This window comes from Corticium candelabrum, chromosome 15, assembly GCF_963422355.1.
Source record: "Corticium candelabrum chromosome 15, ooCorCand1.1, whole genome shotgun sequence".
Classification (NCBI taxonomy): Eukaryota; Metazoa; Porifera; class Homoscleromorpha; order Homosclerophorida; family Plakinidae; genus Corticium; species Corticium candelabrum.
In genome coordinates, this window is record NC_085099.1 from 6,161,362 (window position 1) to 6,178,055 (window position 16,694).

Genomic DNA, 16,694 nt, shown 5'->3' on the forward strand with positions numbered 1-16,694 from the left:
GGTGCAGTTGATCATTGATAATTTTGCCACGTATGTTTGTGTTTGGTGTATGTGTGTGTTTGTGCGTGTGTGTGTGTGTGCATGTGTGCATGCTGATGCATGGGTGTAGGGAAGTCGGGTGTGGTGCGATAGCTCAGTTGGTTAGTGAGTCATCTTACGGAGTGTTTACATCCGGGACCTTGAAGGGTTGCAGGTTCAAGTGACAGTGATGGCAAACTATGGCATAATTTCCTTAAGCAAGAAACTAACACACATTTGCTTCTCTCGACTCAGGAGTATAAATGAGTACCTGGTCATTGACTGGGGTCTTAAGCAGCCATTGGCTGTGACATGACATCAGCCACTGGGGTCCTGATGAGACTTCGGGTGCTCACACCACGGTTGGCTTCACAATTCGGTGTTCCTGCTAGTGCAGACCCAGAGTTCCCTGCGTAGAGCACAGGGCCCAGCTTAACAGATGGGGGCGTGACCTCTGAGAGGCAGCTCCTGACACTTTGGAAGTCGAGAAGAGGAGGGAGGCTGTTTGCTGTTGTTTGTTATTAATAATATTTGTATCTTACATTAGTGTGGTTGGCTGTTATTAGTTAGCAAGTATTGGCATGTAGAGAGACTTGAGGTCATAAGTTGTTTAGTGGTGTGGGCATTAGTAAAGAACAGAAATTACCTTGTCAAGCTCTCAAGCTGCATCTGTGATTGCTTTTTGTGCTTTGATTACCCGAGGCTCAGATATCCGGGCTAAGGGTATGATAGTAGTCGTTCGATGTGCGACTGTATGACCGTACGTACGACTGTATTTATACTCGATTCGTGCAGATGCACATGAAGCTACTCCAACCAATAGACGAGAAGTGGTGTCATTGCAGACCACTAGACGAATGTGATGTCATCATAAGGCTCCACCTCTATTGTTTAGCAGCTGTACTACGAGAATTCAGCCATTGGGTGTTCATCCTGTACATGGTATTTATTCCTTTAGAACATAGAAACAACGCCTATAGTCTACATTTGCATGTGTATGTTTCCCACCAATAACCAGGCATCTAGGGAGCGAAGGTGTAGCTGTACCTGCAGACTTGTAACATTTGGCTTGTTCCACAGTGTTTCTGCATAGTGGTTCTGCAGTCTGACAGCTTGAATTTTTGGTGTCTATAGCTGAGCAGTCGCGGTGTTGTTGCACGGAAATTTGTGAAGGGGAACGTGCATTGCCCATGACAGCGTCTGTTTGTCGGACGAAGCAACTGACCTGTAAGTATGCTAAAGTCCATACCAAAATTAGAGACAACGTGGGAATTGTGGTGAAGTATTTAGATGCTTAGGGAGTGGTTAGAGGAGGGGTCACTAATTGCCTCTGATTACTGGTTGCTCCAAGCTGTAGAGGGAATCATTATGGAAGTAGGCAGAGAAGACGATTCAAGTTCAGCCAGCGAAGAGATCTATTGTCTGTGAAGGAAATGATGAGAATGTTGACTTTGACTGAAGCTAATTACTTCATCACGTGCACGGTATGCTTTGAAGCCCAGGTGGTTTTCCGTTGAATGCTCTTTAGCTTAAATTGAAGGCGGTCTCTACTCACATCTAGACAGGAAGCAGCTATTATTAATGTAAGAAAGGACCGATGACAATTCATATTTAGCGAATTGTTATCTCCTTGGCATGAGCTTTTGATTAGTGTTGAAATCAACTCTCTATGACACCGGATAGCTGAGATCCGGGAATTTTTCCACATTGTCTCTAATTTTGGTATGGACTTTAGTGCACTCTATTCATTTTTGTTACAAACAAACAAACAAACAAAGTCAGAGCGAACAGAGACGCCTAATCTACATTTGCACTTGCATGTTTTCCCACACTAATGTTTGGTTTTGGCTCTGGCAGCTCTGTGGTCACCTCATTACGACAACCTAAATGATTGCAGTTAGATGGATAGCTGTATAAATGAGGTAGGCGTAACCATCACGTGAGGGGATTTTCAATGGTGTCAAATTTATTAGCATTTGTGCCTCTTGATCCTCAGCTGCCTTACATACACTGTACACATGTCTTAGCGCCATGTGGTGTGCATATACACCAGCCAAGGGTTGAGCACTGTATAGTGCTTCTCTATTCATTATTAGAGTAATTGAAACTTGCTTTGTGTTATGTGTGCAGGTAAAGTTGTTTCATGAAAAGAGGGCTGATCTCGAAGAACAGCAACTTCATTTGAATGTTGGTTTGCAGAAGATTCGTGAGACAGTTGACAATGTGGAGGATTTACAAAAGAGTCTTTCTGTGAAGAAGCAGGAACTGGAGGAAAAGAATACACTAGCCAATCAGAAACTGAAGCAAATGGTGAAGGATCAGCAAGAGGCTGAACGTAAGAAAGCCACTTCTCAAGAAATCCAAGAGCAATTGAAGGTCAAGACAAAGCTGATAGAAGAGAAAAAGAAGGTAGTATTAGATGACTTGGCTAAAGTTGAGCCTGCTGTGGAAGATGCCAAGAATTCTGTAAAGGCAATCAAAAAACAGCATCTAGTTGAAATGAGAACAATGGGAAATCCTCCTCGAATGGTCAAGCTAACTCTTGAGTCAGTCTGTCTTCTTTTGAGAGAGCCCACCAGCGACTGGAAGACAATTAGAAGTACAATTATGAAGGATACTTTTATTTCTTCTGTTGTCAACTTTAGCACCGAGGACATTACTGATGACATGAGGTCACGAATGAACAAGCAGTACCTGTCTGACCCAGATTATAACTTTGAGACTGTGAATCATTCTAGCAAGGCTTGCGGTCCTCTTGCAAAATGGGCTATTGCTCAAATAAGTTACGCAGATATGTTGAAGCGAGTTGATCCTCTTCGCAATGAGTTGCAAAACCTTGAAGATGAAGCTACGTTGACTAGACATAAGGGTGAAGAAGTGGATTTGATGATTTCAGAGTTAGAGAAGAGTATTGCGAAGTACAAGGAAGAGTATGCTATCCTTATCAGTGAAGCACAGGCTATTAAACAGGATCTTGCCCATGTAGAAGCAAAAGTGAATCGTAGCAGAGCCTTGCTTAACAGTTTGGCTAGTGAGAGACGACGATGGGAAGAAGGCAGTGAACAGTTCAAAACGCAGATGTCAACAATTGTTGGAGATGTCTTACTGTCATCGGCATTCATGGCTTATGGTGGATACTTTGATCAGCAATTTCGACACAGTTTGCTTACACGATGGAAGTCACAGCTTCAGCAAAGCAACATAAAGTTTAAGGCAGACTTGGCACTTACTGAGGTTTGTTGTTTTCTGATATTGCTTATATAATGTTTGTTTTAAAGGGGAACTTCAACGGAAATACAACCTGGTTTTGTAGGTTTTATCGTGAAACTTTGTGCTGTTGAGCTACTTCTCTAAAACAGTCGCTTTGGTAGAAGAGAAAACGCCGGTTAGGTACAGAGCATACGCCAGGCTCATATGTTACTGGCACTAGGTTCCGCCTACAGCAAATGAATTGCCTGTGTATCTCAGTTATCTTGCCAGTAAAGTACACGAAAACTAAACGGGAATGGTAACTATAGAGGGATCTTGGTTTTAAGGCCTTAGAAGAGCTCTTTGTAATGAAAGTAGGATGCTAGAGACCGTTTTCTCTCAGCAGATTTGACCTTCTTTCACAGAAGATGAAGCTAGTGCAATAAAACTAAATGGTAATTAGCGTCAGCCTTCAGTCTATTAGTCTATGATGATGAGAAACACGCACAAGGTTCAAGTCAAGAAAGCGTAGACATTCTCTTTGAGAGACCTAAATAGGCAGACATGTCCCTTCTTGTTGTTCTCTAGTCCTACGTCCACGTCAACTTTAGGTAGCAGTCCAGTGTGCTCAGTTTTGGCATGACTTTAGATGCGTCATGAGCTGCGCTGGAGGATTGAGTATCCGGGGATGACGAAGGGGCAGTATATTGCCATGGTCACGAGTCTACACACTGTGCAGGGTGTAAACAACTTATGTAATACAGTACTAGCTACACCGTCTACATAATTGCGCTCAGGTAAAAAAGTCTAAGGCTCAATCAAAGCCATTCTGCACTTGTAACACTTTGCCCAGCCGCTGTTTGAAAGGCACCTGTGACTCCACACACGCTGTGACATCAATTCTAATCATTACAAGCGTCATCTTCTGTTTCAGAAACAAAAGGCTTCTTCGCTTTTCGATGTCCTTTTTTCATGCCATATTTCAATGAGTACACGGTTGACCTCTGAACGTGCTTTTGTTGTGATGTGTAATGTAATCTGTATACCTTACTTGATGCCTTTCCTAGGTTCCTCCTATATCTACATAACATTTGCTGCAATTCCCACACTGCCAAGTATTACTTTCTCTACTTAAGTATAGTTTGAGTCTTACAATTTGAAGTGACAAAGCAGCTTACTAAAAGCATATAGAGTAGGTCATGCTTTAGTGCACAGAGAATTTCTAGTGGAGGACATCGTACTGTATTTACAGAAATGAATGCTTGACATTATGAGCCCTAAAACTAATTATACTAAGTGATTGTGTATTTTGTAGTATTTGTCTAATGCTGATGAGCGTTTGAGGTGGCAGGCTAATGCCTTGCCAAAAGATGATCTTTGCACAGAGAATGCTATTATCTTGAAAAGATTCAATCGATATCCACTTGTTATTGATCCATCTGGACAGGCAACTGACTTCATAATGAATGAGTACAGAGAAAAGAAAATCAACAGGACAAGGTCAGTTTTGGAGTCATTCACTTGACTAGAGTCGTCGAAGTTCATTGTTGGTAGACATACAGACAGACAGAATATACTGTACGTAGTGTTTATCCTGTTTCATGGATGTATGCAGAGCATTTATTTTGGGCAGTTTACTCAAGTTTTGATGATTGCATATTAGGTGAATGTTTGTTCTATTTTAGTTGCTGTGTCTATTGTAAGTTTGCTGACAATTTGTTTGTCTAACTATACTGCTTCTTGTTAGCTTTTTGGATGATTCATTCAGGAAAAATTTAGAAAGTGCACTTCGTTTTGGCAATCCTTTGATGGTCCAAGATGTTGAGAACTATGACCCTATTCTAAACCCAGTGTTAAATCGAGAAGTGCGACGCACGGGTGGTCGGGTATTGGTCACTCTTGGAGATCAGGACATAGATTTGTCACCATCATTTATGATTTTTTTGTCAACAAGAGATCCTTCTGTGAGTTGCCTAAACTTATGCATTTGTGTTGAAGTCTGTGAGAGATTGCGTTTTGGATAGGTTGAGTTTCCTCCTGATTTGTGTTCACGTGTCACGTTTGTGAACTTTACTGTTACTCCTAGTAGTTTGCAGAGTCAATGTCTCAACCAAGTTTTGAGAGCTGAACGACCAGATGTCGATGAGAAACGGTCTGATTTGTTGAAATTGCAAGGTTAGCATTATAAGCAGTTGTTGCTGCAGTGGATTATGGTTGTTGACATTGAATAGTTTCCTGTTTACATTGAAAAATTTATTATGTTCTTGCTTGCTTGTTTGTGTGTGTGGCTGCTTGCTTGCTTGCTGAATTCCAAGCGGAGTGAGTTCTGTAAAGCATTGGTATAAGTACTGTATTGATCAGCAAACTCTAACCCTAGTATAGTGGTAACTGTATTGTTTGTACTTACAGGTGAGTTTCGTGTTCGCCTTCGTCATTTGGAGCAGTCACTTTTACAGGCACTGAATGATGCCAAGGGAAACATTCTGGACAACGATGAGTATGAACACAACTGACTGCTATAGACTGTTAAATCAATAACTGCTTTTCATATAGCATTTTTACTCAATTGGAAACTTTAAAGAAAGAAGCTGCAGATGTGACAAAGAAGGTTGAAGAGACTGACATTGTGATGATGGAAGTTGAGGCTGTGTCTGCTCAGTATCGTCCACTTGCTCAGGCCTGCAGCTTTGTATACTTTACACTTGAGTCTCTCAACCAGGTTTTGGCTGTGATAGTGGGCTTACTGATACAGTGGCATGTGCTTGTGTTGTAGGTTTACTTTCTTTACCAGTTTTCACTCCATTTTTTTCTCGACATGTTTCTTTGCACTCTGTACAAGAACAAAACACTGCATGGTGTCACTGACCACCAGAAGCGCTTGCCAATAATTGTTAACCATCTGTTTCAGGTAATGCATGTGCTGATTATCTTGAAGTTTATTAATTTAGAGTGGTTGCACTTGTTGGATTGTGTTAGCTGGTCTATAGTCGTGTGGCAAGAGGAATGCTTCATTATGATCGTCTTACTCTTGCAATGCTTCTTACAAGGATCTACCTTAGGGTGACTAGCAGGTAAGGAAGGACTTTGTATCAAATTGATAGGTGATGTACTGGAATTTACTGAATTTAGTGGTGATGATCTGTCTGATGAGTTTGAACATTTTCTGAGAGGAAGCGAGTCTGCCGTGAGAACAAAGGATGTTGAAGATATTTCTGGTCTTTCTCGTGATCAGGTCAGTTATTTCTTGTATATGACTTGATGTAACTAATATAAGTTAGTTTGAAAGTATGACAGTTTTATTTTATTTATCGTTATTGCATCTCATATTTCAATTTGGTTTGTCTTGTTTATGCTGTTAGCTTAATTAAATAGACATTCCATTGAGCGTATGTTAATTAATGGAAGCTTTACTGTTGTTATTATACAAGCTTTGTTATAATGTTAGAAGTTAGTGAAGAGTATTTGTTCTATCATTAGACATAACTTTTCTGATCATTCAGAGCCAGAGCAAAGTATTGCATTCAACTTTTTGACATGAAGGTTTTGAAACATATGCTCTTCAAACTGGTAGACTTAGTATGAAGGTAGTAAGCAAAGAAATATGCTCTGAGGTTTTGAAGTGGTTGTGGGTGTGGATGCAAAAACAAAGGGATTAATTGCATTTCACTGTCTGTGTGTACAGTCCCGAAGCAGCAGAATCAACTGTCTGCATAGTGAAGTCTCGTACTTGCATGTTTTAATGAACAGCAAATGGCTAGACTTTAGTCTGTGCTGATTTTCTAGTATATAGTATTGGCTTTTACCGTATTTTCATGCATTTAGCTGCATGCTGGTATAAGCTAGAATTACCAGAAACTTGCTTGTCGGAGTTGGTAACGATACCAACATTCTGGTATATATAGCACGAGGGAGTGCCGGTAATGGTAAGGAAGCAACTACACATGCATGATAATTCTACTACAATTGCACCGTAATTCGATTCAGTGGCAGACGTTGACGTAGAGAATGCAGCTTCTCCCAATGCCCAGCTAGAAGAGAGAGAGAAGTCAAACAGCCAAAATGTAGCGAGAATGGATCTTCGCAGAAAGTCATACACAATCGCTAAAATGCTAGCGGTACTACGTCAGTATGATGAGCTTTGTGTATTACAAATTAAATTCACCAGGAAATGTGAAGTGCCTCATCAATGCGTACATGATTGCATTTGGACAAGCAGAAGAACACACGGGGCTGACAGATGAGGAAGAGAAAGAAGACAGTGAAGAAGAGGAGAATATGAAAACAGAGATAATCAAACATTATAGTGTTACCGTATAAGATGGAACATTGTCAGGAATTAATTTTGGCGGTTAGACATTGTTGGATAATTGATATGTACGATATTCCCCACACACTACGTAGTTAAAGTAAGTGGCTGCTTCATGGAGAAGTTTGCGATTATGGAATGTAACCCGCATGACTTCACCTATACGTCATCGATAGCTGCACGGCCTCATTCTCATGTTTAGCCTCCTTGTTTGACAAGGTAGGCACAACAGACGGCAAGCAGTGGTTACCATCTTGTAACCTCATCCGCACCACATCACATAATGCTTGATTCACGTGGGTGATGACGTCAGCATATCCTGGTGGCCAAATTGATGGCAGATTTTTATAGTGGCGCTCTCTAAAAGTCCACCAATCCGCCAATATTTCATCTTATACAGTAATTACAGTATATACTACATCTAGATGAGAAAAGTATACGTCTTAATTAGTGTTTATGTATGTTAGTTCAATCGATGTCTAAGAACGGATGCAGCATATACATATAGGTCCAGTATATAGGAAGGTCAAATCGTCTCTCTTTTTCAGGCATAGCTTGGGGTGTACCGGCACCCTGGTAACCTCCAGTCCAAACCGGCATGCAGCTAAATGCATGGAAATACCATAATTTTTGCTATATTGCGTATGCAGTGTTGTAACTAATCACTCATTTGAAGCAACAGTAATTATGAGAGCTACTTAGCATGTAGCTGCTATCCTTGTGTATAAATAGTCAATTTGTTGGTTTACAAAGTCATCAATGGCAACGACTAGACGAGGCTCAAAGAGGAAAACTGGATTGAAGGAACACTTTAGATACTACTGTACTAGTATTAGTTTCTGTATGGCCAGTTTTATATGTTTGAGATATCTCTCATCTGTGAATTTCTTAATATGTCTCTGTATTGAGTGTAGGTCTCTCTCTTTAAATATATACCGTGTTCTAACCCTAAGTTGGCATGCAATAACATACATTGTTGTGTGTTATTTCTGTTACATTATTTTATCTATACAGAGTTATATGGTTGGTCTTGTTGAAGTACGTGCATTTGCTTATCATTGCTGAAATGTTGGGTAACATTTATGTAGGCTCTGGCAGTTGAGAGGCTTTCTAGATTACCTGTGTTTGGACAGTTGAAGAATCGTTTAATTTCAAGCCAGGTTTTGGAAAGTAGCAATTTGAATTGGCAATTTATTTATTGCAGTTTGTTTAGGAGCATTTAGCATGGCTGGAATCAGTCACAGCAGAGAACAGTGTTCCTGAGGTGTGGTCTACAGACAAGCCACTCAGTGAGCAACTCAGTTTACATTTCTAGTTGTGAATTGTGTGTCTTGATCTACTATTTGTGTTCAGGTTCTGTCAAGAAGACTATGTACCAGCTGCTAGTTGTGCAGGCCTTGCGTCCTGATCGGCTGTTAGCTGTGACAGCACTATTTGTTGGAATGGTGATGGGTGAGCAATTTGTACACGAACCAGAACAAGAGCTGGATCTAAACACTATTGTTGAGAATGAGGTATGAATCAATGCGTGTAGCAAGCAAGTATGCTCTTAGTCTACATTTATTGATTAATAATGGTTGTTTTTTATACCTGACTGACATTATGTGTGCAATTAAATAATTCAATTTCTAACCTACAGAACAGCTTTATCTATGATCAATCTAAAACAGAATGTGTGTGTGTGTGTGTGTGTGTGTGTGTGTGTGTGTGTGTGTGTGTGCGTGTGTGTGTGTGTGTGTGTGTGTGTGTGTGTGTGTGTGTGGACGGCAGCACCCAGAGGTTTGTAAGCTCTGATTGCCAGCCTATTGTGAAGAACGACAGTAGCTACAGTGATTTGTAAGTTGTCAGCAATCTACACAAGAGTTACTTCTTGTAGCTCAATCATCAGTTCATTGACACAATCCTGTGTTTGGCCGTTTACAGCGTAAGATTTGAAATATCTTGTTGGAAACAGACCTGGAAGGCTACCCTAAACCTGTGAATCTCGACACTATGATCATCTCGTTTTGAACGGTCCATCAGTGGGAACTCGTGTTTTGCCAGAGTGAGCGTACAGACTGGACGTCTGGGCATTCACTATAATTTCATCTTGCCCAAATTCTTCTGTAACAATGTCTCAACCGGTTGTCAGGGTTTGTGTTTGAACTCACAGCAATGTTCTGAAATCTATAAAACAATCTTTGAGGTGCTCTTTGTGTACCAGTTACCAGTACATATTGACGTAAAGCTGAACTTGCTTCTCTGACCTAGTTCATCAACGTCAAGATTGGACAACCTGACAGTTTCTTTTTTGTCTATTTATGTAAACATTGTTCAGGAGTTGTTAGCTCATAACTGAGTAGCGTAGAAGGAAGGGAAAGGAAGGAAGTGTGTGTGTGTGTGTGTGTGTGTGTGTGTGTGTGTGTGTGTGTGTGTGTGTTGTGTGTGTGATGTGAATTAGTACAAATCGAATTACTAGATGATTTAGCTATGTTCTGCATGATCTATACTTTCTTGTGGCCTGACATTCGGCACAGAAGAAAGTAAATGTCTTTTCACTGTACTGCTAAATTTTTGTGGACAAATGGAATTTGAGAGCTTTAGAGCTCAAGTGATCGTACTGTAGTAATCATACAAATTATGCACACTGATTGGGGCATCAACATTCTAGCACTGTCCTCAAACTTCTAGTAACAATAGTGACCAGACATTTTGTTACTTGCTAGACTACATGATTAGTGCACGTATAGTAATGATGTGTAAACTACTAGTGGTGCGATCTTTATTGAGATGGACTTTGGTGGTTAGAGTATATTAAACATGTGAACCATGACCATTGACAGAAATTACTGCATGTGGGTTATATTGGGATGTTTTACATGACTTTATATGCTTTCTGAACAATGCTATGTTTTATTGATGTTATTGATTAAATGATATTATGACAGTTCAACAAGTCATTAGTCTGAGTATAGGTTTTTGCAATGAGGCAATACGCTTCAATGGATAGGTGCTGTATACTATATGCTATAATTTGTTTTGTTAAATTTGTTGCTTGGGTTAGGTGAAATGCAGCATACCTATCTTGCTTTGTTCTGTTCCTGGTTTCGATGCCAGTGATCGAGTTGATGATCTGGCCACTCAGCAAGGGAAATACCTGACATCCATTGCAATTGGTTTGACTATGTGATAGAATTTGATTGCAATAAATTTAGCTTATATTATTTGCAGGTTCCGCTGAAGGTTTTAGTGAAGCAGATAAAGCGATTATGGCATCATCCAAGTCTGGCAGGTAATATCTATATATGATTGCGCTAAGCGCCATTTTGTCCCGTTTCGTCGGTACACGGAAGTAGCATCATGTCCGGAGATGGGACGTAGACTATCTGTATGCATGCAGTGCGGTGGGACGGATAGACGGATCGGCACGCTGACACTGCCGGACAAGTGCTATTTCCACTAGCTTCACGCTTGACATGCGGGGGATCCCTCTCAGGGACTCGACTCGGGTGGGCCTTGTTTTGCATCATGCTATTAAATGGGAAGTAGAATCGGGGCGGGGCAAGTTGCATCATGCTAAATGGGAAGTAAAGTCAGGGCAGGGCGGGTTTGATTTCCACTGCCTACCACATGCGCTCGGATGCCGGGTGGAGGCTAATTTGTAGAATTGTGTGGGGGGGGGAGCGGTGGAGCAGATGGTAGAGCGTTGGTGATGACATCCGGGATCTTGTATTTCGTGATGAGGGTTGAAGGTTCGATTCTGGTGGAGGCGACACTCACAGTTTTCTTGTGCAAGAAACTCACCCACACTTGCTTCTCTCGACTCAGGAGTATAAATGAGTACCTGGTCATTGACTGGGGTGGACAAGACCGCTGGCTTGGCAGCAACATCATGCAGCAGACGGGTACGTGTGGGCCTTGGTGTCCAGTCTCAGAGCTGCGCCATTGTCAGTGCCCCTGGATGACTCTGGCTAAGCTCCAGGTGGATTGTAGCGCTGGCCCCAAGACTCCACTTAGCGCATGGAGGCCCTGTCTCTAGAGGCAGGGGAGCTATCTCCGCAACTGACCTCAAGTTCATTTGTGTGTGTGTGCGTGTGTGTGTGTGTGTGTGTGTGTGTGTGTGTGTGTGTGTGTTTGTGTGTATTTGTATGCACATGTGCACTCGTACTGGTTCATGCACATGTTGGCAACCTGCCTGTTTGCCTACCCGGCTACGTCTGCTTGCATTGTGTTTATGGTAGGTGCACTGCGGGCTTGCATGTATTCATGTACATATTAATTAATCACTTAGTGTTTGGTGTGCAGAAATGTCTATTTGTCAAATTTTACTATGGCTGCATGCACAGATAACTTAATGGCTGCTTGCTTCTCAGATGGGTGATGTTGAAGAATGTTCATTTGGCTCCTCAATGGCTTGTACAACTTGAGAAGAAGTTACACAGCCTTACGCCACATCCCAGCTTTAGGCTTTTCCTGACTCTTGAAATCAATCCAAAGGTGATTGCTGGAGCTGCATGATGTTATCAGTAAACTCGAGTTCTATGAAATTGAGCTTTGTCATAGGTTCCTATCAATTTGTTGAGAACATCGCGTATTTTGGTATTTGAGCCACCTCCTGGCATTAAGGCCAACTTAATTCGCACATTTAGCTCTGTATCACCTGCTCGAATGAACAAGGTATGTACACTGGACTGTGATGGGGTTGTGCTTGTAAGAAGGTACTTGTGTTATAGGAACCAAAGGAGAGAGCTCGTTTATATTTCTTGTTGGCATGGCTTCATGCTATTGTGCAAGAGAGGTTGCGGTATGTCCCTCTTGGTTGGTCGAAGAAATATGAGTTCAATGAACCGGATCTTAAAATGGGATGTGACACACTGGATACGTGGATTGAAAATGTGGCACAAGTAAGTACTTACATGCATATGGTAACTAATCTTTCTTCGAAGATGAAGGAAGACCTAGTAATCATAATTGGGATGCAATACTTAATTTCCACACATTGCATAATATTTGCTAGATTAGCCAGTTTTTTGTATTTGTTCACATGCTGCAGTCAGCTATTGTTTCTATGCTGTACAAGTCTGGCACACTGTTAGTGTAACATTAGTTAGTTTATGTAACGCCGGTATGTGTGTTGAAGTCAAGAAGATGACATGGCAGATTAATGTGAAACAGCAGCGTGTAATGACAGGAAATCTCTCGTTATAGGCTCGTGTGTGAAAGTAGTCTAGCATTTCAAACTGTCAGACAGTTATACCCCATTCACACGAGCACAGCTCCAAACTGAGCCGAGCCGAGCCAAACCAGCCTGGGCTAATGAAGCGAGCCAGCCCTTGTTCACACAACGTTCTGACAAAGCGAGTCAGCCGAGTTTTAGTAGGCGTGTCTCTTGGTGCTCACGCTAGATACAGACATCATCATGGAACAAGCTGTCCGCGCTTACTTCTTGCTGGCACTAAAACAGTCTGCAAAAATATCGAGGAGAAGTTCCGAGAATAGACGTCAACGTAAACAACCGAACCGAACCGAACCGAACCAAGTCGTGCTAGCATGGCAACTTGAGGTGGGCCAACTCAGCATGGTTTGGTTCGGTTCGGTTTGGCCGGCATTCACACGATGAAGTGAAACCGAGCCAAACTGTGCCATACCGTACTGGCACACTTACAAAGTCTCGTGTAAATGTGGTATTAGTTACTAGGTTGTTTTTGACAGGACGTGCAGACAATGGATTGCGTGCAATAGTGTGTTTAGAAGCTGTGCTAGTAATGAGTGTACTAGTACGTTGACGTACAACATTCACACAACTAATTTAAGTTGTGAAATGGTTTCTTTATAGAAAGTGGAGATGTGAATCAATAGATGTGAACCAATATGCATTATATGAGTTGTAAAACTTTTGCATAAATGCTGTAGGCTTATCATGTCATTGTTTATATAGGGTCGTGCCAACTTACCTCCAAACAAAGTTCCATGGGATGCTTTTAGGATGTTGCTTTCTCAATGTATTTATGGTGGTCGTATTGACAACGACTTTGATCAAGTAAGTTGTGTGTGCACACTTATAAGTGTGCGGGCACATGCACTTGTGCAATGTGTGGTCTCTGACTTTGAACTGTTTTTGCAGCGTTTATTGACATCATTTGTGCATCGTCTGTTTACTGTTGAGAGTTTTGATCATGATTTTCCACTGGTGCGCAGTGTAGATGAAACATCAAAGACTATTACTATTCCAGATGGATCAAGGTCAGTAGTTGGAGCAAAGATATACTCCTTGTTACACTTTTAATGAAGTGGCAATTGTCAATTTATGCTGGTGACAAATTGTCAACCACTAAGGGGCTGTTTGTAATTATCGAATGATTTTAATTTGAACAATCACATCAATGTTCGAAAGTGGATGGGTGGGTCAACAGGCTGTTTGAATGAGAAATCATTCGAATATTGCTCATATGCAGGATTTACTTGTCAGTGCGGTGATGAAAAGCAGCTTACTATTTTTGGTGTATGGAAGAGGAAGAAGAGAGCCTTTCTGTCAATGCAGTTAAGATGACAGCAATTACGAGTGATCAAAACTCTGTGGTAGCAAGATGCAGTTCATTGTACTTGGAAGGACTTATTCGGTTGGGCGCTAGGGCAATGGCATTCCTAATACTTAAAGGACAGGAATGCTAGAGACGATGTGATAGCTAGGAGCATTGGAGTCTACCAGGGAATACACAATGTCAGCAAGAAGCTGGATAGACTGGTTACTTTCAGCCACCTGATGAACCAGAACCAAAACGGTCCACGCTCACATGGTGATGGGTCTAGTATGATTTCTTTTCTATCCTGTGCAGAAACAGACGACAAGACAAAAGTAGCTGGTGGGTTTGCTAGTGGAAGTACTAGAGATAACACACTTACATCAACGCATCACAGATCACACTAGTCTCGCACGCCAGACATTCTGGAGTGTGAAGAGGAAATTATATCTTTCCATTTTTTCTCTCATTGCACTACAGAACATTGGCATGCAAGACTTTTGGTACAGTATCACACTAGAATTAGAATTATTTCAGTAGATCATGTTGCGTGGAGTAGTTTGTGCAGTTTGCATGGTGGCTAACTGACATTTGTTGTATGTAACTGTGTTTATGATATTTCTGGATTTGATGATTAGTTAGTTTCAGTAACTATCACACCTGTTGCAGACGCGAACAGTTTATGGACTGGATATCTCAATTACCAGACACTCAGACACCATCTTGGTTGGGACTTCCAAACAATGCAGAAAAAGTTCTCCTGACAGCACGAGGTGAACCTTACTGTAGCTGGTATTCAGTGCACAGTGCTCTAATATGGAGTTTGTTGACTGAAGGAAATGACATGGTGATGAAGCTGTTGAGAATGGAAAATCTAGACTTGGAAGATGATTTGGAATACAGTGCTGGTGATAGGTCAGTAGGTTATTGCGGTATTCTTGATGAATATTGTCAATGAATTTATGTCGTCGTGACAGTGAGGTGGCTAGAGATTCTGATGGTCGTCCTGGTTGGATGCGAACTCTGTCAACAACTGCAGCGCAGTGGCTGTCTCTACTTCCAGAGGTATGTCTGTTAGTATTTGTAGTTTTTTGTGTTACTTAGTTGTTGTTGTATGTTTAGTCTTTGGAGCCTTTGAAGAGAACAAGTGACAACATCAAAGATCCTCTCTTTCGTTTCTACGAAAGAGAAGTTAACAATGGCTTAAGACTGCTGAAGGATGCGAGAGAAGGGCTCTCTGCTGTTGTTCAATGTTGTGACGGAACACGCAAGCAAACCAATGAGTTGCGTTCTCTGATCAATGACCTCGCCAAGGGTACAGTAGCATACTTGATGTGTCTATTATGATTGTGGACAATTATGCCATGTCTGGTTTGTTAGGTATTATTCCCAAATCATGGCGTCGATACAACATTCCTGCTGATCTGGTTGTTATCCAGTGGGTTGTGGATTTCAGTGAAAGAGTTAAGCAATTGCAGAAAGTTGTCAACGCTGCTTCTCTTGGTGTTAGTGAGCTGAAGGTTGTTTACTTACTCTTAGTTATATTACTGTAAATTTCACAAGTTTGGTTTGCTCTTTAGCGTATTCATGTATGGTTGGGTGGCTTGTTTATTCCAGAAGCTTTTATTACTGCATCACGCCAGTATGTTGCTCAAGCTAACAATTGGTCATTAGAAGAGTTGCAGCTTGAAGTAGAAGTCAGTGACCCAAGTGGGCCATCACTTCAAATTGATGACAGGAGCTTTGCAGTTGTAGGTGAGACATTGTAGTGGACAGTCATAATAATGATTTTAAAACAACTGTATTGTGGAAATCAAAAGAAGCAAATTTCTGAAAAGGCAGGTAAACAGGAAGGACTGACTAACAAATATGTAGGGATAGCTGTCAATCATAGCAACACATCCTGTGTGCATTTGGCCTTGGCACAAACAAAATAACAGAGAGCAAGTGTCTTCAGCTACTGACTCCTTTGTGAAATATGGTGAGTTGGGGTCTAGGTCACTTAGTCGACGAAATTTAGTCACAGGACATTTAGTTGCGGAAAGTTAGTCGCCAGTACACTTGGTCGCCAGTACACTTAGTTGCCATACCATTAGTCGCCAGTTGCTTACATTTACCATGATTGCAAAGGAGGCAGTTGTCTAACACACGAAGACACAAGTTTCAAGACTTAATTAATTAAAACACACACTTGTCAAATACCTGTCAACACTTGCACATAATATTATAATATTCAAGTCAAAGAACACCGATAGGAAGGTATCAGGCAAGGAGTGTTTAGATGCCTCTGTTGCTGTTGGTTGTGTCATTTCTGCGGGTCTATTTGTGATAATGGCAACTGTTCCCAAAACCGTGGTAAACTCTAAAGATGGTACAAAGTTGTGCCATAACGGTTTTGTGTATGATTTCGTCAAGTTCTCGTCTGACCGTAGATTCTGAAAGATGATGTGATTTTCACATACTTTGATACTGTAATTTTACTGTTTTAGTAGTCTTTTGAAGACATAAAGTGTTGACACTAATCACATATATCATATATTTGACAGGTATGTATAGACACATTGTTGAATTATGTGGCGACTAATAGTACGGTGACTAATACCCCGTTTACACGAGCACTTGCAAGCGGGCCAGCCTGTGCTAGCTCGGTTTCTATGGTAAACGCGGGCCGAGCCGTGCCA

At 41.3% G+C, this 16,694-nt stretch overlaps 1 protein-coding gene across 1 annotated transcript in view; it reads left to right on the forward strand.

Moving 5' to 3' along the window:
- LOC134190606 (cytoplasmic dynein 1 heavy chain 1-like) overlaps positions 1 to 16,694 on the forward strand; it is a 69,759-nt gene that overhangs the window by 50,708 nt on the left and 2,357 nt on the right. The window contains exons 34-58 of the mRNA XM_062659061.1: positions 2,149 to 3,252; positions 4,523 to 4,707; positions 4,955 to 5,171; positions 5,232 to 5,382; positions 5,617 to 5,704; positions 5,761 to 5,926; positions 5,981 to 6,115; positions 6,184 to 6,278; positions 6,337 to 6,439; positions 8,602 to 8,673; positions 8,727 to 8,802; positions 8,867 to 9,027; positions 10,557 to 10,668; positions 10,724 to 10,784; positions 11,866 to 11,989; positions 12,056 to 12,169; positions 12,226 to 12,396; positions 13,431 to 13,532; positions 13,617 to 13,735; positions 14,683 to 14,786; positions 14,850 to 14,928; positions 14,991 to 15,078; positions 15,136 to 15,328; positions 15,394 to 15,533; positions 15,594 to 15,768. Of these exons, the coding sequence (XP_062515045.1) occupies positions 2,149 to 3,252; positions 4,523 to 4,707; positions 4,955 to 5,171; positions 5,232 to 5,382; positions 5,617 to 5,704; positions 5,761 to 5,926; positions 5,981 to 6,115; positions 6,184 to 6,278; positions 6,337 to 6,439; positions 8,602 to 8,673; positions 8,727 to 8,802; positions 8,867 to 9,027; positions 10,557 to 10,668; positions 10,724 to 10,784; positions 11,866 to 11,989; positions 12,056 to 12,169; positions 12,226 to 12,396; positions 13,431 to 13,532; positions 13,617 to 13,735; positions 14,683 to 14,786; positions 14,850 to 14,928; positions 14,991 to 15,078; positions 15,136 to 15,328; positions 15,394 to 15,533; positions 15,594 to 15,768 (4,135 nt within the window). The remainder of the gene's footprint in view (positions 1 to 2,148; positions 3,253 to 4,522; positions 4,708 to 4,954; positions 5,172 to 5,231; positions 5,383 to 5,616; positions 5,705 to 5,760; positions 5,927 to 5,980; positions 6,116 to 6,183; positions 6,279 to 6,336; positions 6,440 to 8,601; positions 8,674 to 8,726; positions 8,803 to 8,866; positions 9,028 to 10,556; positions 10,669 to 10,723; positions 10,785 to 11,865; positions 11,990 to 12,055; positions 12,170 to 12,225; positions 12,397 to 13,430; positions 13,533 to 13,616; positions 13,736 to 14,682; positions 14,787 to 14,849; positions 14,929 to 14,990; positions 15,079 to 15,135; positions 15,329 to 15,393; positions 15,534 to 15,593; positions 15,769 to 16,694) is intronic.